The sequence below is a fragment of the Vanellus vanellus genome (assembly GCF_965231255.1).
Source record: "Vanellus vanellus genome assembly, chromosome: 7".
Lineage (NCBI taxonomy): Eukaryota > Metazoa > Chordata > Aves > Charadriiformes > Charadriidae > Vanellus > Vanellus vanellus.
The window spans coordinates 29183082-29204364 of NC_138912.1; the positions used below are offsets into that span (position 1 = coordinate 29183082).

The 21283-nt window shown below is 38.6% G+C and overlaps 1 protein-coding gene across 1 annotated transcript; it reads right to left on the bottom strand.

Annotated features, from left to right (window-relative positions):
- Positions 1 to 1208: 1208 nt before the first annotated feature.
- Positions 1209 to 20049, bottom strand: LOC309674447 (rap1 GTPase-GDP dissociation stimulator 1-like; the record flags this gene model as incomplete). The annotated part of the gene is made up of 10 exons (XM_082486479.1): positions 1209 to 1342; positions 2637 to 2765; positions 3830 to 3956; positions 4858 to 4997; positions 9242 to 9367; positions 12542 to 12676; positions 16582 to 16725; positions 17393 to 17518; positions 18767 to 18895; positions 19929 to 20049. 10 exons carry the CDS (start codon positions 20047 to 20049, stop codon positions 1209 to 1211), a joined length of 1311 nt encoding a protein of 436 aa, XP_082342605.1.
- Positions 20050 to 21283: the final 1234 nt, after the last annotated feature.

The following is a 21283-nucleotide window of genomic DNA, read 5'->3' on the forward strand; positions in this document are numbered from 1 at the left end:
GATTCCCTGCTTTATAACTTTTCTATTTTTTTCTCAATAACTTTTACTGCTGGCTAAAAAAAGTCATTGTTCCCTAGCTGTTTAGTATCTACCACTACAGGGTTTTGAATTTGATCTCCTAGGTCTTGGCAATGTGATTCTGCAACATACTTGCAACTGCTTCAAAAAGTTCCCCTAAGAACAAGTTGTGCAATAGATCCTGTTCTTACTTTTTTTTAATCGTGACCTTTTTTAAATATGAAAGGTTTCTGTAGTAAAACAAATTACTTTGAACATTTCTACATTTTTTCATTATCTAAAGTTAAACCCAGGTTCTCTTACTGGAGATAACTTAATGAAATGCCAGCTGCCTCCCAATTTTCATACATGCGCACTTGTAACTTCTGACTGGCTTTTTGTTTATTGTCCAAGCACTGTATGGACATTGACTGCAGTTTTGTGTAAACTTTGCTTCTACTGAGTCTCCGTCCAGGTTACAATAGCTGCAACTCTGAAATTAGGACGAGGCCGTGACCTCAGATGCATAGGAATATAGCTTGTGACACTAGCCAGTAAAAACTCGGCAACGAGATTTAATTTGGAAATTGAAGGGGGAGTTGGTTTAAAAGTACAGTTTTGTGGTGGTTTTAACATGTTCAGTTAACAGTTGGGCTCACAGGTTGATTCACAATGCGCAGACGTCGAATTGGTGCCAATTAGCCTTTTACATTGTTTAAGCTACAACTCTCATCTAACCTAAAAACTCTGTTGTTTCAGGTTACATGATATAAGCTTGAGGTTTTTTTGGTAGTGATTTTAAAGTCCCATTGATATAAGAAAAAGTTGCAAGTGATATCCTGATTTGACAATACCAAGCGTCTTAAAAATGTGTTGCAGAAGTGGTAACTGCCTGATGCTTCTCGTGTGATGTTTTCTAAGACAACTTGCTTGACAGGCCTTGTTCCTACTGCTGTGTGTTAGTAGCTTAGTGAAGAGCAGCTGTGATGCAAGTATCTGTAGGCCAAATACATGAGAAATGAGTGGGGTTTTTTTGGTTTTGGGTTTTTTTTTGTATATACGTACAGCTTTAAAAGCAGGAGCTGTACCTGGACTTCAGTAGTGTTGGTTATTGGGCAGCATGACAAATGCAAGGTAGGGTTGGCAAAGCTGGTGTTTTATTGCATTTGCCTCAGCAGCAGTGCAGGGTTGCTATGGGGAAGAAGGGAGACTTAGTGGGGTGTCTCTCCTTTCAAAACCTGTAATGTTGTGACAGCTTCCTTGACAACATTTGCATTACTGTGACTGCAGAGTTGTTCCAGGGTTTCTTTGATCTTGTCCTCTTCTATTTCCTGTCTCAGATCACCTGAATGGGAGATGAAATGCTGACTTTTAGTGACATGCCATGGCATAGTGGCTCCCAATAATTGTTGTAAGATAAAAGTTTGGAGTACTTGGAGTACTTTTTAAACAATGAGCTGCTTTAATTTAAATAAATTTCTCTCAATAGATACCCTTTCAGCCACTGAAAGTATTGAACAGGTTAAGATTTTTTTTTTTTTTTCTACTGTTTGACTTCCAAGAACTGGTTGAACAGAAGAAAATCACTTTGAAAATGTAATACAGGACAAGTTCCAGCACTTTTTTGCCTGTATGCTTTTTGTTAGCCTTTCATGTTAGTAAGACTCAACTCTTAGTATTACAGGTAGGCTGTAAAGCACCAAGTATATACCCTTCTGGAAAAAAAGTCTTGTAGATCATATCTGTTATGTCAATACTCTGTAGTAGCACTTAAGGATGCAAATTCTTATCTCTATACCAATATCTGTGTGGCTACAGGGGAAAAAAAAAAAGAGTATACTGCAAAATCCAGCTTGTCTGCTAATATAGAGTGGCTCCAGGCTTTGAAAGGCAGCTCCCCTTGTGGCAGATCCTTGTCTGAGCACAATCATGATTTTCAATTTACATGATTTATATATTAAGATGTGAGAAACTGGCACGAGATCTTTGGACTCCTGGTTTCAAGGTGGTGGTTTTCAGTTAGTGCCACACATCCAGGATGAGTCTGATCTTGCTTGAAGCATTTGAAGTCTTCCCTAACCATAGAATGAGAGAAACTGAAATTGTATGCTTCATGTGTTTTATTAAATGTTGCTGTGCAAAGGCAGCATTGCTAAAATTGCTGTTTTATCTCAGCTTCTGGTTTGCTTACAGCATAGGCAGAACAAATGTGTGCCTGGCTGTGGAAGATAATACAGACTCTTTATTTCTTTGAACACAAAAATGCTGTGGTACATACAGGACGTGGGACTGCCAGACATCTGTGTATGGTGAATTTGGACAAAGATGCAGTTATTCCAAGGCTCTAATTTTGCTATTTCAGGACTTGATTATGACACTGACTCACTGGAATAAAGCCTTTCTTTTTTTTTTTTTTTTTTTTTTTGTTTTCATTCAGTTGATGGTTTAATCAGCTTTTCATAAAGAAAGAAGCTACTTGACTGGGATTTTTGGTGATCAATAAAGAATGAACCTCTTTAATATCCTTTACTACTCACTGACTGCAACATTGTAAGCAGCACATTTCAGTAACAGAAGATACTTGTGTTTTCCTCACAAATATCCATCCTTTCATCACAGACAACTTAAAATGAAGTTACCTGAATTAAGAAGACTGCACAAAAGACCCATTGAATTATATTTCACCTCGGGACTTGTATTATCATCTTGTAGAAGTTTGTGTAAGCTTTGAACTAGCTGTGATTCCTTAAAAGATTCTTCAAGTGTTTCTGAAAAATAAGTATACAAATACCTGAGCTGTAGAAAAGAAGCTAGAAAGTTAACATGCTTGCTTTTTAAATGTAAAGTTCCTGACTGTCTTCATTTCAAATTGACTATACAGGCATGTCTTGGGCGTCTGTTTTCTGTACAGGAGGATTTCTGTATTTTCTGTACAGTGTTTCTGTACAGAATGAGTGGCCTCATTCTGGAAGACAGAACTTGTATACTATAGATTGTATAAAATAACTTAATAATAGATTAAAATTTGCAGTGATCAGTGCTAGAAATGTTGATTCACATCGGTTACCCAATTGAGTTGAGAGCCTTAATGGTCGACCAAGGGGTAAAATGGCTCTTTGCTGTCTTCCTTGTTAGAACAGCCAATTCCAAATTTCAAGTCAACTATTTCTTTTCAATTTGTCTTTTGATGTATGTAGATTTCTGTGGTGACTGTCTTTATTGTGATAAATTGAGACCCATTTTCAAATGTGATCAGCCATACAGGAAAAATCTGAAAAAATTATACTTAATCTCTCTCTTAGCTCAGTAAACGCAGTTTGAGCCTTTTTAGTTTTCTCACTTGTTTCGTTTGCAGCTTCTACAAGGCCCTTTTGTCTGTGCTTCTGCTTTATTCTCTCCTGCATTCAAATGTGTTTTCTGAAGATTATTTCCTCCATTTGTAGTCTTCATTGACCATTCAGGTCCATAAATTGTCCCTAACTTTGTCTTCATTTAGACTTCCTTATCTCTTTCTCTAATCTTCATCACCTTTGCTTGCCTTTTTGTTTTTTTTTCTCTCTAGGTTTCTAGCATCATACCATGCTACTCAGTAGCTTGTGCCTGCTCACACAACCTGATCAGTCAACTCTACCCTAAACAAAGAATCTTGAGGCAATTCCTGAAGCCTATTGCTTTTGTGATCTTCTGGATGGCTAACCTCCTTTATTTGATGCTGAACAGCTAAATCTAGACAAGAAACATGCTTTTTCTTGTGCGTTATGTAGAATTAACAGCATGACAATGTTTCTTAATGAGAATCTTGCACAGAGAAATCCTTTTAGGAGAAAAATACCTAGATCAATTGCAGATGCTATTGCCAAGGCATTCAGAGCTTCATTCTGCATGGCAGCATGTTCGCTTGTTGTCATGGAAACCAGATGCTTCACTCCTTGTGCCTCCTGGATGGCTTTGACCACTTCCTGTTAAAGCAACGGTAAAATATCACAGATGGAAATCTGACTTGTGAATAAAGTAGAATGAGGAGAGAAATGAGGTTGCACTCTTCAGCCTCTGAATAGATGGAAATTATTTGCCTGCTGCAATGCAAATGGATGATACTTGAAGACTAGAGATAACACTTCTTTTGGTACTGACAATACATTTCTGTTTAGGGCTGGTCTAATTTACTTGGCATATCAATACTTACAATTATGTGTATGCATATCTATATAAGATAAAAATAGGTATATTTTGTTTTAAGAGTTTTAGTTTGACCTTATTCCAATTTTTCATTTCAAGATTAGTTTTACTTTATTGAAGCACATGCAGATAGTATCTACTTTTTTTAAGTACTACCTCAAATCAAAGCACGGTTGGGATGCCTGTGTATAATAGCATGATTTACAAGAAACAGAAACCTGTCCTAATATGCCAGATGCAGATCATGCCAGATTCATCCATCACTAGGTAGATAAGTGGACTCTTTGGAACTCCTGGCGGACTGACGTTCAGGACAGGTCTGGGTTTTCTTTGCCATTTTAATTTGAAATTTGAAACTAATATTTATGGAAATAGAAAAGCTTTACCTACTTACCATTTGTCAAACCTTACTTAAGCAGGGTAAAAGTTGACAAGTGACAGTAAGTAACCATGTTGCTCATTTCTGTGCAGTGTCTGTGGGTATGGAGAGCACGGTGTTCTTGCTCACCTTCCCATTAGTGGTATTCAGGCAGACTACAGGGGATTTTACTGTGAACTTTTATGTTTGTAACGATAAAGCTGTATGTGCTGTTAAACACTTAACCCTTAACTATATTGACAAGCTTTAAAAGTATTTGAAAAGGATAAAGTAGAAACATATCAGACCAATAGCTCTCATACTTGGGATCTGTTGTGACGCAAGATCGATGCTAGCAGCCGGTTTGCTTCTCCATGAACGCCGGTGTGGTCGTTGGCATTGCACCACTGCACGAGTCTGTTGAGCAGCATAGGGTCTTGGCCCAAGATTTCAGCTGCATCAGCTGAAGAGAAAACACATCAGGAGGCATTCAAAATCACACCTCTCAGTCTCTGTCACAGAAATGTGAATGTAGAAGTAGCCAGGACCAAAGGACTGAGCTCAGCGTCTGTTAAGAAGCTGTAACTAAAGCATTGGGCTTTTAAGGGATTTTGGAAATCTTTGCCTGAGGAATGGCAGTTGTGTTAGGGCAAATCTTGGAGGTAAAGAACAAAGTAATCTGTTCTGATAGACCTGTGCTCTTTAAGATGCTGTTGGAGTAGGGCTTAAAATGAGCAGCTTCATATCTCTGAAAGCAAATATTCTGTTGCTATACTGAAATCTTCATGAGGACTGTCCCTTTCCCATTTGGTTTCTTGCACTTGCTCTTTGAGCCCTGCACAAATATAATCATGGGCTCTTCAGAGTCTGTTCTTGCTGTTTCAGTGTTCTCGGTAATGGTGATAATTACTGTTGGTAGAATGTGGGAAGCCAAATCTTAGTACAGAATTGCAGCATGTCTGTAATTGCATGTCTCAAATCTTTAGAATGTGTGTTGAACTGTGTATTAGGCATCATCAGAACTTCCCCCAGAGTTTGAAGGAGCCTTTTAATTTGCCTTCCCCTGTGTTTCAGGAACCCTATCTTAGGACTTGCTAAAAGTATTAATCTGTGTAGCTGATGTTTGGAAAAAACTTCTCTAGATAACTTTTCCTGTGGAACTCTAATGATATGCTGTGGTTTAAGGCTTGTTGCCACTAAGGGAGACTACTCCCAAAGCTCTTAGAAGTTCAGCAGCAAAAGGAACTTTACTCGTGCTCTCTCAATATTGCATCAGTCTAACACATGATTCCGCATGAGTCTTACTGCAGTTTAATAACACATCTTAATGTGCTGTGGATCAAAAGTGACTAACTGGTGGAAATCACTTTCCTAAGTAAAGGAAAAATGCAGATGTAAGGGTGCTGAGGACTGTGAAATACTTTACCAAATACGTGATGCAGGGGTTCAGCCCTGAGAACGTCCTGGTAAATACTGCTTCAGTAATTTCAGTTAGTTGATTCTGTTCAATACTTAAGACTTTGAAACTCTACGTCTTGGTTCAACTGGAATTTTCTTCTAAGTGAAGGGTACCAGGAGAAAGATAAGAAAGTAGTAATGTGCACAACTTAAGCTGAGTTTTTGTAGGAATTGAGTGCTCACCCATTTGACTTTGAGCACAGAAGAGCTGTTTTATTAACTGCAAAACCGCTGTTTCCACATGTTCCAGTTGATCATGAACTGAGGATATAAATGCGTGCACTTCCAACTGGGCACCAGATGTAGCGACTGAGAGGCAAAGTAGTCACTTGACAGATGCTCACTTTTGATGTAGAATTTTCTATTTGCAAATATATGCTGTGGTTATAAGATTCAATTAAAAATTAGGAGTCTTGTGTAGTTATTTGTAATTAAGGGGGTTTCTTGTTGACTTCATTTTGGTCACCTTGAGTCCTGTGCCACGCCTGCCCACCGCCCTTTGATGTTGGAGGACCGGGGCAGATAAGCATGAAATGTGTATTGTGTGCTCTAAAGAAGGAAAGATGTGGTAAAGGTCTTCATGGGAAATGTACTTTGCCTAAGGACTATAAAGGGTCTGTGGGCTTTTTCCAATCTTTTTCTGCTTTTCCAGTCCTTTAAAATAGTTCCAGGCCTAAAAGAAGGTAACCAGAGAGATCCCTGTTCCTTTGGAAGCAAATTCAGAAAGGGGAATAAGCTGGGGAAAAGTCTTCATGGTTTTAAGATACTGAGAAGTTTGTCTCTTGGAGCTTTGCTGAAGCAAAGGCTTGAGGAAGAATGTCTGGAACAGAAGGGATAGGTTTGGCTGATAGGTGCATCACTTTGCTCCTGTTTCTTTACCTGTCCCTTTCTCTGTATTGCATTTGTTTAGAGATATTCTGGAAAGGGTCAAATAGAACGTGCACCAGATGGTCAGTGTCAATAAACCACATGATTACTCTGGATATTTTGCAGAAACTGTAAGTCAACCTATACTCTTTCTATTTTGGGGAAGGAGATGAGGAAGGATGGACACTTCCTTTTTTTATTTGTCCAGTACACTAAGGAACAATCCAAATATCAGAATATCAAAATGAATGTGGGAACTTCTAGCCTAGTTGAATGTATTTGTTTTGAGGTAAGGGTTACTTGTTGCACAACCAGCTGCATATTACCTCCTGTAACAGCAGGGCTTTTGTTTCTAGGTCAGATGTTACATGTTAGTCTGAGGAGATCATGGTAATCCAGTTTAGTACAGAAAGCTGAAAGTGGTAAGGGGATGGTGAATGGAACCAGTTTAAGAGGTTTGTTCAAAGGAGGTGTCTTGACCCAGTTTGACAGGGACTTCCTGGTATCTGCCAGCAATAGAGCTCTTTAAGATAAAACCATTTAGTTATTCTTAACAGGAACAGGAGGACCTTTTAACTTACAAAATGCCTAATTTGAATAAATTGTGTGTCTTATTGAACTTTCCGTTGAGCTGTTGAAGTGTACAAATCCTTCTGCTCCTCTGAAGCAAAGTGGTGGAAAAAACAAGAGTTAATGTTAACATCTCTTTAGTGTAATGAAGCTGACATCTCTGACTGCAGTTTTCTATAGATAGAAAGAAACCAACCTCTTCTACTCTGCAGGCCTCAGCATGCCCAGTGATTGTCAGAGTAATGATTTGATACTATCGATACAATTAACTAATTTAGTGTGGATTTCTTAGATGTGTATTCATAAGAGTTTCAGGCTGAGTTAATTAAGGCCAACGGTAGCTCATGGGTAAACAGGATAGAAAGCAATTAAAGTTGGGAGAATTGTGTGCTTATAGGCAGGAATGGGTAAACATTGAATAATCTACATCTTTTTTTTTAATCTGCTCTACCCTTTGATATTTGTATTGTTTCAGATTCAGAAGTTGTACCCTTTTGTGCCAAATTCTGACTTCATACTAGAGCTGGTAAATAGCACTGAGTAAGAAAAAAAAAAAAAGTAATTTAGATCTGTTATTATGATGCCTCAATTCTAAAAGCTAACTGGTCTCCCCTGTCACAATTCAGACAAACTTCAGATAAATGACCTTTTAACGACTTCCTTCAAAGCCTGAGAGGAAGAAGAGGCTAAATTTTTGTGTATCTTACCATGTCCATTTCCTACCGTGGTGAAATATAAGTGAAAGCAGCTTTTTACTGGACTGGAATCAGTGCAAATTAATGAGTGCTAGATCTAAATTTTATATCTTGCGTAATCATTTGAAAAATGATGCAAGCAGCTGCCATATCAAAGTGGTGTCTGCAGTGGTGTAAATGAGTGCAGCATGGAACGTAGGAGAGTGAGGGTTTTTTTCCCCTTCCATATAACTTATGAGTTTGTGATTGTAATTTTTCCACTCCAGCTGTCAGTTCCCACGGCAAAACAGTCATAACTTTTCTGATTCTGTTTTTGACCTATTTCTTGTTATTCTTGCACATCAAGGTGGCCTATAATGATTAATGTTCTAGAGCAGCTGCTCTGGTGATATGAAAGAGTTAGAACACTTGCTTTGTGTTATGCTCTGGTAAGAAGCTAGATAAGTCTGAGGATAAATTAAGGTATTGTAGTAGATCTTAATGTAATTTGGACATTGTGTGTGTTTCTCAATATGCAGCTATATGCACAGAGTGATCTCGTTGCTTTTGCATACCTACCTCTGTGTAAAACAGAATGAAGTGCAAGTAGATAATCCCTTATTTCAATATGCAAAGTAAAGTCAACATTTGAGCCTCACCAGCAAGATAAACCTGACTGTGTATAGAGAGGCTGGGGGGCCTGGTAGAAACTCACTTCTGCTGCCTCCCTCCACCCCAGCTCCCTTTTGTCCTTTTATATTTTCCAGTTCTTCTGTTGCTTCACTTCCCTGTGATTTAGCACTATAAATCCTTAGCCTGACACTTTTCCATCATACTCGTGCCTTGTTCATATATCTCTAGTGGAAAACATCTTCCTTCTAGGCCTTTGCCATTTCTCACTGACTACTGTGGATTCTTCCATTTGGTTTGTTTCTCATCTACCTCCGAGGCTGACTGGGTCAGTATGGAAGGCTTGCAGCCTCCAGAAATCATCTCTGTTGGAAACTCTCCAGATTGAGTGGAATTAGGTTAGCAGGACACGCAGCCTGTAGTCTCTTTGCACATCCGTTGTGTTGCGGGGGGGAGGAGGAGAGGGAGGGTGTGTAGTTGACATCAGTAAAGATTAGCAATTCCCTACCTTGACCATCTGTTAACATCCGTAGTGTTCCAAGAAGTTTAAACTGCACAGGAGGCATCTCTGACCTTAGAAGTGCCTGAATCCGTTCTGCCACACCTTCCTCCAGCATTTGGACCTTGTTAACAACTAGGAAATGGAAAAAAAAAACGTTGATGTGAAGCTCAGTAACCGCACAAGCATCTGAAATTATAGATATGACGTAACCATTCTGAATTTTATGCTCTGTATTGCTCTTAACAAAAGGTCCAACTTGTTAGAGCGGTCAGAAACGAAGTCAGGACTACCCAACTGTTTAACCTTCTCTTCTGAGCTAAAAACTTCCTAGGAATTGCTGTTATGATATTTTGGTTACCTTTGAACTCAGTTTTGCCCAGAATGAAGTACATAAGAGGATAAACACAGCATTGTTGTTTGTCTTCCTTTTTCTAGTTGTCATCGGTTATCCATCCATTTGCCCGCTCACACAAGCAAGCCTTTCCTATGCTTGCTCATCTTAACTGGGTGGCAGAAGTGATTTACATAGCCATATTTCTTAAGAATAAATTTTCTTTTTGTATTTGAGCTCACTAATCCCCTGTTATTCATGCCTTTTGTTTCTATGCTTTCTTCTCATAATTCTTGCACCTCTGCTCCAGTCATTAGTGCAGTAATCTCTGGTAATAATCAGAAGCTTGTCTGGAAAGAGTGTTAATGCTGCTTGACTGTGCTACCTAAAGCTGCTTCCTCCAGAGCAATTTTCTTCCCATCTTCTGCATGCCTTTTTTTGAGGGTGTGGAGATTGACAGGACAGTGAAATAGGGAGAAACCTGTTCTATCTCTTCCTCTGTTGGGCAAACTGAGAAGCAGATGCTTAAGTAATTTGCTCATAATGTCCTTGTTTTTCAGTGGCACAGACAGATTCTGTTATGCTCCGTAGAGCATAATGACTTTTTTCTAATTCTTTTATAAGCACCTGTTGTCTTTTAAGATCACTACTTGATTTGATGACTTCCTGTGTGCCCATTTGCAAGTGTTGGCCCATATTTAATTAATTTTTATTTTATGATTTATTTGGATTTGCACTCAGTCTCTTTTTTTTCCAGCAGACTGTATTGTTGAAAGTGATACAGTTTGTATTTCTGTAAGTAATGTATTATTGTGAGAGAATGTCTTACAGCTTTCATATTCTGATATTTTTACAAAAATGATGAGGAAAAGCACAGTGTAGGAGTAGCATTTAAAGTGCTATGCATTGCCCACACACTTAGAAAGATCTAAAATGGTTTGTAATAGACTAGAACAGATAACCAAAATAGACTCTGTACTGATACATTGATATTTTGTAATTAAGAGTTGAGCTTTTAAAGTACAGCTGTAAAGAAAATTAAGATCTACTGGTTCTATGTGTGGCAGGCAGTGGTATAGGGGTGAAGCTGTAGGTTGCAACCACATTTTTCTGGAGTTTTAGACCCTGTAATCTTTGCACGGTCAGCATGTTCACTGCTTTGTTAAGGTACTCTCAAGGAATGCTTGGGGTTGGCATTGCAAAAAGTGGACCTTGGTATTTGTTGAGGAATGGGTTCTGTTGTGAGTTAAAAAGTGATCATTTCTGCTTGTTGTCAAGGGAAACTACATCAAAATTTCTGTCTTTTGAATGCGATTAATTGATATCTTTGCTGCTTGTAATCATTAAATCCTATTGTACATAATGCAGGGGTGAAGTCAATGAGAACTAAGCATGGGACACCCCAAGGCTTACACCAAAAAAATCCACCTTTTCATTCTAATAAAGATAGTTACATTTTGCCTAAGTTACTCTCCTAATTTCAGGTGGATGGCTCTTCATGATTTTTCATGACTGTGATTATCTTCTAATAGCTCAGTTAGGCTGTTACTGACGTAAGGTAGCTGGCATGCATGGTTGAAATACTGCATACTCCATTAGTGTCGAAAAGCAGTTTGCACAGGCCTCTGCTGATATGAATGGTGGTAGAAAATCTCTTCTCAGAAATAAAATACACATAGAAGCAGTGAGGGGCTTATGGTGTGGAATATGTTTATTAAAATATTGAATAGACAGACATAGCTGGCTATTATGATCCAGAAAGTGTGACAATGCTATAAGCCAAACTATAAAAAAAATTACTTGAGAGCATATGAAAAATAAGTTGAAAGAAATATGTAAAGTTCTTGAGAGCTATCTGCAAGAAGAAATGAGGGTGTATCAGGCTTTAGAAGGAAGTAGTGGAGGCAAAGTAGCAATTAGTATATTCTGGGCTCACACTTGTTCAAAGCAATGATTATGTATAAAACTGTTAAACCAAGCATGCTTGCTAGCTTACATAATAAAATTGGCAGGCAACTTCAAGTTCTTTTATTTTCAGAAAGTAGCATTGGTGTCATGGTCTTCTCTGGAGTACTGTATAGCAGTGGAAGGACTGTGTTGCAGGGTACTGTAGTGTTAAGTCTCTAGCAAAACATTTTTGGTCTGAATTGCACTTTCATATGGAAGCAGTAAATTTGAGATGAGAAGCAGCACAATTTTCTGATGTGTATTAGCAAAAGATCACAGGAATATAATCATGGAATGGTTTGGGTTGGAAGGGATCTTTGAAGGTCATCTAGTCTAACCTCCCTTGCAATGAGCAGGGACATCTTCAATGAGATCATGTTGCTCAGAGCCCCATCCAACCTGACCTTGAATGTTTCCAGGGATGGGGCACCTACTACCCCTCTGGGCAACCTGTGCCAGTGTTTCACCATCCTCATTTTAAAAGATGTCTTCCTTATATCTAGTCTAAATCTACCCTCTTTTAGTTTAAAACCATTACCCCTTGTCCTGTTGCAACAGGCCCTTCTAAAAAATCTGTCCCCATCTTCCTTATATGCCCCTTTTAAGTATTGTAGTTCCTAAGTGTGTTACAAAGGCTGAATTTGCAATGAATCTTGGCTTTATAGAAGAGGAACAGATTTATGAAATCCCTACCAGCTGTAATGTGATAGCTCCGCCCCATAACTCCATATTTTAAGCTATAAACTCTATTCTGCATTTTTGTCTTGAACTCTGCCATATGCTGTTAATATGAAAACATTTCAGCAGCTGGCAATGAGGTCACTCTGTATTATATTTAGATCCTATATGTAGATGAGAAGTCCTGATGAATTACTCAAATATATATGTCTCTGCAGGGGGAAAAAATGTCAATTGCCCCTCATAATACAAGGGACTGGAACTGGTGACTATGGAGCTGCATTGATCTCCATTAAATGACGCATCTTTACAAAGAATCACAGTAAGTCAATTGTCTTCAAACTGTGTACCTGGTATAGCAAGGTTTCGAAGTGCACTGAGTGCAGCATGTTGAACAGAGACGTCCCCACTCTCTACGTGTTTCTCCAAAAGATCTAGAAGCTGATGTATGACTCCCAGCTGCACCATTCGTACACAGTTGCCATCTGAAGAAAGAGGGAAAACCAAGCAGGTAAGAGAGATAAATACCATGATAGAAATTAATCTTGCACATTGAGAATTCAGGGAGTCCTTGCCTTCACTGTATTCGTGTCTTGATAAGATTGAGACTGTAGCTTTGCCTTGTTTTTTTACAATCTTTGGCTCTCTAGAGATAAGTGGACATCAGCCACCTGTGAACTGATGCTGAGATATCCTCTCGTAAAGCTTAGCTTGAGAGTGTTTTCTAGGGACAGTCACTGTCAAATTCAAAACCATACGTTCTCCAGTCAGTTACTTCCCCCATACTGCTTTATTTTCCACTATATATGTGTTGGAATGCTGGTGGCAATTTCCATTTCTCCACAGGATAGCTTTAATACCAATTTTGCTATTCTACTGGTTTAAGAGACTATTGTGAGACCAGGGATCTTCTCCAGCAATGGGGAGCCTGATTACTAATTTTGTATTACTGTTACTCCCTGTATTCAATCAAATAATTTGTCCTTAACTAATTATTGAAAGAATCAAGCAGGCCTAGGGTTTTTGTGCTTTTTGGAGTAACCCATTTTATGAAACAAGTCTAATTGTGTTGCACTCATGTGAAGCCAGGAAAATATGAATTGACCTTGAGAGTTCTGATCTGTTTAATGCTGGTGAAAGAGCAGATTTGTACATTCCGAAGAACTATTACTTTGCCTAGTACACACTCTGTCAGTGTGTGTCTGTATGTCTGTCTCTCTCTCTGAGAACTTGCTCTACAGAGGTGACAGCCCTTTTGTTATCAGAAGCTACTTAGCTCACCTTGATAGGAAATGGGAAAGTGTTCTCCTAAAGAGCAAAACAACCCCCTGCATATTACAGTCTGCATCCTTCATGAAGGAATTGTTTTGAAGATGCCATCTGGCAAATATCTTTCTGTATTTTATTTTATGCAGTATATTACACCTCAAGAAGCATATTCCTGACACCAGTCATCAACACTTCCTAATTGCTGTGCTGTTACCATGTGGATGCTGTTTGTTAAAACATGTCAAAACAGTGTGAATGCTGTATAGGAAGACCACATCTTCACCTCGGGTGAAAAATTATCCATGGAACTATACAGACATCATACAAATAAAGAATCTGGCCAAAAGTAACTTTAGGTGGTTCTTATGCTACTAACTTCATGCCTAAGATGTATGGACTTCTAATTTTCGTGTATATACCACTTAAAAATGGCTGTGGTAATTTTAACACCTTTGCTGATTTGAATTTTATTTCTACCCCAAAGTAGTAGAAACTTCTCCGTGTTGCCTTTTGAAGAAATGCCTACTATTCCTTTAAACTCTCAGCGTTTCAGTTCATAGCATATTTTCACCCTGTTTTACCACATATGTTAAATAAGAATTTGTCAAATGCTTACAAAATGTAAGTAGATATTTTCATAAGAAACCTGTCAGTCTGAAATAGTTTAAATTGTACTCATGCAAAAATCTTTTGATATCAATTTATGAATGCATTCTCTGAAGCTGATATTTTCGCTTGTCGTTCTTCAGATGTTCTCTTGCCTGGTTCTAATCTTTGGAGATCAGGAAAATTGCCCAGCACTCTTTAGGGAATAGGTTCTCTAGGAACAGACCATCTCTTTTGGCCAGACAATTCTACAGGCAAAATACTTTGATCTTCATATAGACTAACCTTAATTGAACTTAATTTCTCTCCTCCCCTCACTTTTCAAACCAAAGAATGGCAGAGCATTTTTTTTTTCTTGTAGTAAAGTGTGAATAGGCAGAACACATTAGTGGTTGCCTTGCTTTGAATGTCATAGAGCTCCAAATTGGTTCTCTCTACTATGGATTTTTGCTTGGATGGCAGCAGAACCTTCAATTTTATGGCTCATAGCTAAAGTCTGATAGGAACAGCCACTTTCATAGCTGAAAAGCTGTCTGTTGTATTTTCAGTGCCTCAGAAGTCATTTGATGCTGAGATCAGATTTCCATAGGATTTTTTTCTTTCTTAGATTAAAGGCTGTGCATACATCAGTGGCACATCCTAGGGCCTGAAAGGGATTATTCACTTTTGCCACATGAAACATCTAATAGGGTTGTAGGGGAGATGGCAGGAGAAGAGCAAGTGACAAAGCAAGCCATTCGGTGGAATAAATTGAAGATAGCCAGTTTAAAAACAGCAAGGGCATTTCTGTTGCCTTAGTAGAACTGTGATGCACAATGGCTGATTCAGAGCAAGGTATAAGACATGGGAGAAAGGGAGTCTAGAAAAGATCAGGGGAGTGGAGGGGGGTGGAGAGATGTGTGTACGATAGCTTGCTTTAAAAAAAAAAAAAAAGATAAGACTGACTAGCTAAACATTCAGAGAGATGTGAGGGAATCTTTTTATGATAATTAAGCACATATTAATGCAGAAAGCTCAGTAATGTTGAAAAAGCTCCTTTTTGTTAATTGAGTTTGAACCCAGTACGGTAGGTATTAGTGAGAAAGGACAGACATGGTTGGGTATCTTCTGCTGACTGATTCAGCACAGCATGCCTTCCAGCATTCTAAGAGTCTCTGTTTTTCTCTCTGCATAGTATTAAGGCTCATTGCTTTCTGTAATAGGAAAGTGTGAAAGATAAAATGGCTTATCTTGAGATTTATTTCCCCCCCGATGTGTCTGAGTAACCCTTCCTTCCTAAAAGTGATTTGAAACCTCAAACTTCAATAACTCTGTTATTTTTTTTATATTTCTAATAAATGTATTTGCCCTGAAACATTTCCAGAGTCTCCCCTCTAATAATGTGTGATTTAGGCTAAAACAAAAAGTGCAAAAGCTTGCATATCTGACCACCCCATTTTTCACAATTGCGTCCCTCAAACTACTTCAGTACCGTTAGCATCTGTAACTTAAAGGTATGCAAGTCTGCAGAAAAACAAGAATGTTACTGTTTCAGAGCCAGAGAGCAATGAAATCTAATAGTTTTGCTTTTCTCTCCACTCGTGATCAGTGGCTTTCCATCTTTGAAGGACAGAGAGCAACCAACCTTGCCATTTTTTATCAGATTAGTAATAGCGGTTGCTCCTGTGTCTGTAGCTGCGTGTGTTTGGATGTGATGCAATACCAGCATTCTGGGAGATGATGCCGCGTCCTGTAGCAAAAAACTTCTGCATGTACTTATCTGTGGCATGATAAATAGAGAACATCGCATGTCTATTTATAATTAGCCCTGAAGTGAACAGTTCTGTCTGTCTTTGGGAGAATCGAATCAATTATGACTTTTAAAGATTGTTGTTATAGTTAATAATTTAAGACCTTTAGATTATTGGTTGCTTTGGGATTGGGGGTGGTGGGATGCAGTGTAAGTGTCCAGTTCTTGATGTTTTATTCTTTAATCTGTATTGCCTGAAATGCAACGTAGCAGGCCCAGCTAAACTAAGTTGCTGGTAGATCTTTAGCCTTTTAGTGGTGTTCCTGAAATCAGCTTAAAGACTTAGTGAAAAAACTAGGTCAGCAACGTGTATAGTCTGTTCCAGATAGATAGATGCAGAGCTTACATTACAAGAAAGTTCTTGCATTTCATTTGTTAATCCTAATGTTTGAAGTATGTACACAGATTTGGAATAGTGAATGAGGAAACATCAATAGGTCAATACCATGTGAACTTAATCTGATGATGAACTTTAAATTTAAACTGACTCCTAGGCCATCATAGAATCTGCTTGAAGGGAGGCATGGCAATGTGAGCACTGGGCTCCTAAAAAAAGTGAAAAAGTACGGTGTCTTAGAAGAATTTCCCTAAGGGTTATAAAACACGTTGCAGATGTGTCTCTGTTAAGGAAATGAAAGCAACAGTGCAGATGGCGACTCCTCTGCTATGAGGAGTTTTTGATGTTGTTTCTTTATATATATGGACTGTCAGTATTCCCATTTTTACCTCCAAGAAGCAGGGAGACAATGAGATCTGATGCAGCCTTCAGAATGCATGTATCTTCAGCTTGTGAACTACCCTGGAGCCTCAGCAGGACCTCGGACAGCACCTCTTGCACGCCTGCCTCCACCAACTGCACTTTCAGAGCATCTGTAGAGATCACAGTAAAAGCACACTAAAAGATTCTTGGATCTTTGTTGAAGTGTTTCAAACCAGGAAGCTAAATCCTTGAACTTTAGCCAGTCTTTTTTCAGGTACAGTCACTTTTTTGGTGGTGTGTGTTTGTAACAGGCATTCTGGTGCTAGGATGACACCAAGGCAGAATGAGCAAAACTTCTGCATTTCTTGTGTTGCCAGTCATGAGTTTTCATTTCTTTAAAATCTGTTTCAGGTATCTGGATATTTTTAGCAGATTCTTGTCAGTGCTTGTTACATCACTGCTTAGAGTAGACATCTATAATATGTGGTTCTCTCTCTCTCTCTTTTTTTTTTTTTTTTTTTTTTTTTTTTTTATAAAATACAATCTGACTAGTCTGCTTTCCTGTTACACGCCATGTAGATTCAAACTCATATTCTTCTATCTTATGGATTGGCCGAAATGGAGCAGAATACTGCTCTCCCTCCTTTCTTTGTTCCCTCACCTATTAAGCTTCAAAGTCTTGTTCAGGCTGGGATTCATATGTTCTTGTGGCTTACTTCCACTGAAGGGATTGCTCGTTCCTTTAGTAGGATCCCATGGCAAACTCAGAACCCAGAGCTTAAGCTAAGTATCAGTACACCGTCTCCCCTCATTCCACCAAGCTGAAAGGAGCCTTACCATTTTCTGCAAGTGCTTGCAGGACCTCGAAGACAATTTCTAACCTCTCATGGTTCTCAGCTCTTCTCAGTTGCTTCACCAGCTGTTCAGCAACCTTTGTCTTGCTTAGAGCTTCCTTAGCTGTATCTGTGTATATGATAAAGTCAGGATTTTGAATGTTTCTTTATCTGATTAAATGTTAAAAGCATATCCCTATAACTTGAAGTGGTTAGACACTACTTTGTTTTAGAATCCTTTTTCAGTTTTTATAGATGCTTCTGTCCCTTTGGACAGCACTGAGACCGCAAAACTCTACTCCATCCTTTCTTCCCCCTTCTTTTTTTCTTTACAGGAATTACACAAAAATAGTGTTAACTATGACCTTATAATAGCTGCCAAATTAATCTTCGCTTAATTCCACTGACTCTTATAAATCTATCTGTAGTATGATTATTTAATATATCAAATTGGCACCTGCCAGTTTGCCTTGATTAGATGGTTCTAGTCTTGCGGGGATCCTAAACATCTACGAAATGTATGTTAAAAGAGATCATTATTTTTTTTTAAAGCTTGCTGCTGTCTGACATAAAACACATTTGCATGGAATATGGTATTAAAGTAATATAGGAAATCTCTGAAGGACAAACCTCATTAGAGGATGATGTGACAGTGTGATACCATAACCACTTCCCTGCCTCTCCCACTAAATGCAGGAAGCAGTAGATCAAATTGTAGTCGGACCATATACAAAGTGTGGTAATTTTTTTTTTTTTTTTTTCTACTTGGTGTTTTTCTTCCATCACTACTTAAAATTGGTGTCAAGTAGGGCAGGTGTATTAAATCAGTGGACATACCTTTGGTTTGAAAATTTTGGAAATGAAAAGGGAAGCTGTTTCATTAACTTATATAAACTTAATTATTATATATAAATAAATATGTAATAAAGGAGTATTAATTGTACTATATCTGAACTAGTTGAAACTGAATTTGCCACATGAAGTCAATGCCCTTCATACTTTTTTCTTGGTCAAAAGCTGCCTATTAAATCTTAATTGTTTTAATATAGTACCAGCAATTGCTGATACTCCAGGAAAGGGTATTTACTTCTCCAGCACAGATACTGTGGCCATTCCCCGATTAGGTAACAGTGGTGTTTAAAAAACAAAACCCAAAACAAACAAACAAACAAAACCCAAAACACCCCTCCCCCCAATAACCCAACAAAACTACCCTCCCCCCCCCCCCCAAAAAAAAAAAAAAAACAAACCAAAACCCAACAAACCAAACCAACCAAAAAAAAAACCCCAAAACCTGTGGGTGTTCTGCATGTACATGGAAAGGCAGTGATAGTGTGAAGATGATACTTTACTCCAAGATATAAAAACTTTTACTTACCAAGTTCTGCGAGATTGCATAAGGCCAATAGATCAACATGGACAAGTGGTTCACTCTCTGCATAATCGGTTAGTATTCGGACTAGTGATGTGATGACTCCTACCTTCACCAGCTCTTCCTGAAGATTCCCTGGTAATAGTAAGCATAGAAGTTGAAGGTGGTTAAATTAGTAAAAAGAGTCCAACTGAGATGCTTTGCGGCAAGGTAATCTGGTTCTTTCTCACACTGTTAGAATTTGTACAGCTTTTGTGCTGTGGGTTCAGGCTAATTGCATGTGTCTGGGAAATGCAGGTTCAGGACAGTTCTGCTAAATCTCCTGGCTCTACTTTGACTTGAGGAATTAAGCCACTGTAAAAATATATAAGGACAATTGCATGAGCTTCCTTACTACTAGTGCAGCTTCTAAAGCAAGTTCTGGGCCTGTGTTCTGACAGAAGTGATAGCAGATTTGCAGTATGGCCATATGTTGTAGTAATGCTGGTGTATCGTAGTTGCATGAGTCTTGCATTTAATCATATGGGGAAGGTTTGTGTTTTTTTAAACTATTATGTGGCATTCCTTGGCAAATACCTCTAATTTGCAGGGGGCTAGTAGAAACTATACCAGGTACCTATTGCGCTCAGCTTTCATAGGAACAGTGCAGGGAGGCAAACCCATAGCTTTCTAGATAAAGCTACAGAGATCCACACTGGAAAGATGAGAGAAGGTAGGTTGAAGGCAGAGGGAAATTGATAGAAGATACTGGGTGAAAAGTTCTGTATTACCTCCAGTATGCAATAAATACTTAATTTGTGAGACCAGCCGGCAAGCTAGTATACTGGCTTTATGGAAAAATCTGGAGCACAAAGATCTCCTATATGCAAGGAACGGTCCTTGGAGAAGACCATTCCTTGCATAGATAGATATCTCCATAATTTTTTTTTAATTATTTTTTAGAGTTGTTTTTTTCTGACACACTTTTTTAAATAAGTGCTTTGCTTTTGGGAGGCGTTTGGGATGCATTCAGCCTGGTGTCTGTGAGCTGTATGAATTGTATATCTAACTGGAGGCTGAAGTGCATTGTGTGCTCGGGTCTCAAAAAAAAAAGAGTTACAGGCTATAATGCCTTATAAAATAATACTTTACAGTAGGGAAAATAGGATTCTCTCAAGCTGATACTTACGATTATCATAGCAGATGCGGCCAATAGCCCTCCCAGCATGAAGCAACATTTCTTGGTCTGTGCTCTCCAGCAAAGGTATCAAAGTTGGAACTAAATCTGCCTCAACGCATGGCTGCTTCATTTCCTCTGCGTAGATAAAGGAGAGGGGCTTGTAGGGTTTTTTTGCCATGTTAAAATAAACCAATTCCAACTGGAGGATCAGTTGCTGGTAGCCATGAAACAAAACAAGTAGAAACATATAGCTAATGTGCTGTAACAAGCCTTGTAGTAACACTTTAGTAAAACATACCATTCTTGGCTATCTCTGAAAGCACCTGGGCTGCTTTCACTGCGCATCGTGGATTGCCCTTCAGGATTTTTCCCAAAGTTAGGAAGATCCCACTCTCTCTAAGTAGGCTGAAGGATCTCTGCTCTGTAATGATAAGAACGTTAACAATATGCGCAGTAGGTTTGCAACTATTTATTTACATGTTGTTTTGTTTCCTAGAGTTTTGAATGGATATCTGTGGGATCCAAGGTTCTGATTTAACAAGGTACTTAGAGTGTCTCAGCCTTAAATATATAGGAATAGTCATCTGCTTGACTTGCAGCAAGTGTAGTTCCAGCTGATTGTTCTGCTTCATGCTGAATTGAAGCACAAGTGGCAAAGCAAAGAGGAAAGCAGTTTCATCTTCTCTGGCTGTAAAAGGATGCTTGCATAAGGCGTGGGAAGTCAGGGATTAAGATTCTATTCCTGAGGTGTGGCCTAGCAATTAGCTTTGTAAGTAGGCACAGCATCTTTTATTAGACTAGCAATTAGAACAGTCAATTCCCTTAGCCTTTTTTCGTTGAAAATATGGCTAATTGTCCTTAAGGTAGTAAGTCACCGTCTGCCAGCAGATTCAAATAAATGCGGGTTTTTGTCACTTCAGGAGAATGTGCAGAGACCTTAAAGGCTTTCTTTTAAGGAGACTAATAACTACTTTTGAAATTCCCAACCCGGTAAGAGCACCCTAATTTAATCCCAGGAATTTGTTTTGTAGTAAATAGAATATTACATTTGGAATTTCTCTGCAGCTTCAGCTGCTTTAGTGACCAGTAGTTTTATCTGCTGACAGATAAATTTGTGAGTATACAAAGAGAAAGGAAAACAACAAAACAGGCTAAGGACAGCTATAGTTCCAGCAGCGATCACTCCTTGTAATACAGATTATCACAACAGACAAAAACATCCAGTGAATGCTTTTGGATTGTGCAAGTGGCTAAATAGTGATCTGGAGCGATACTTAGCTATCTTCAGTAAGAGCCAGGAGAATCCCATTCAGACTTTCAAGGATCTGATCTTCAGCTTCTATGTCATCTCCACAGAGCCCAAG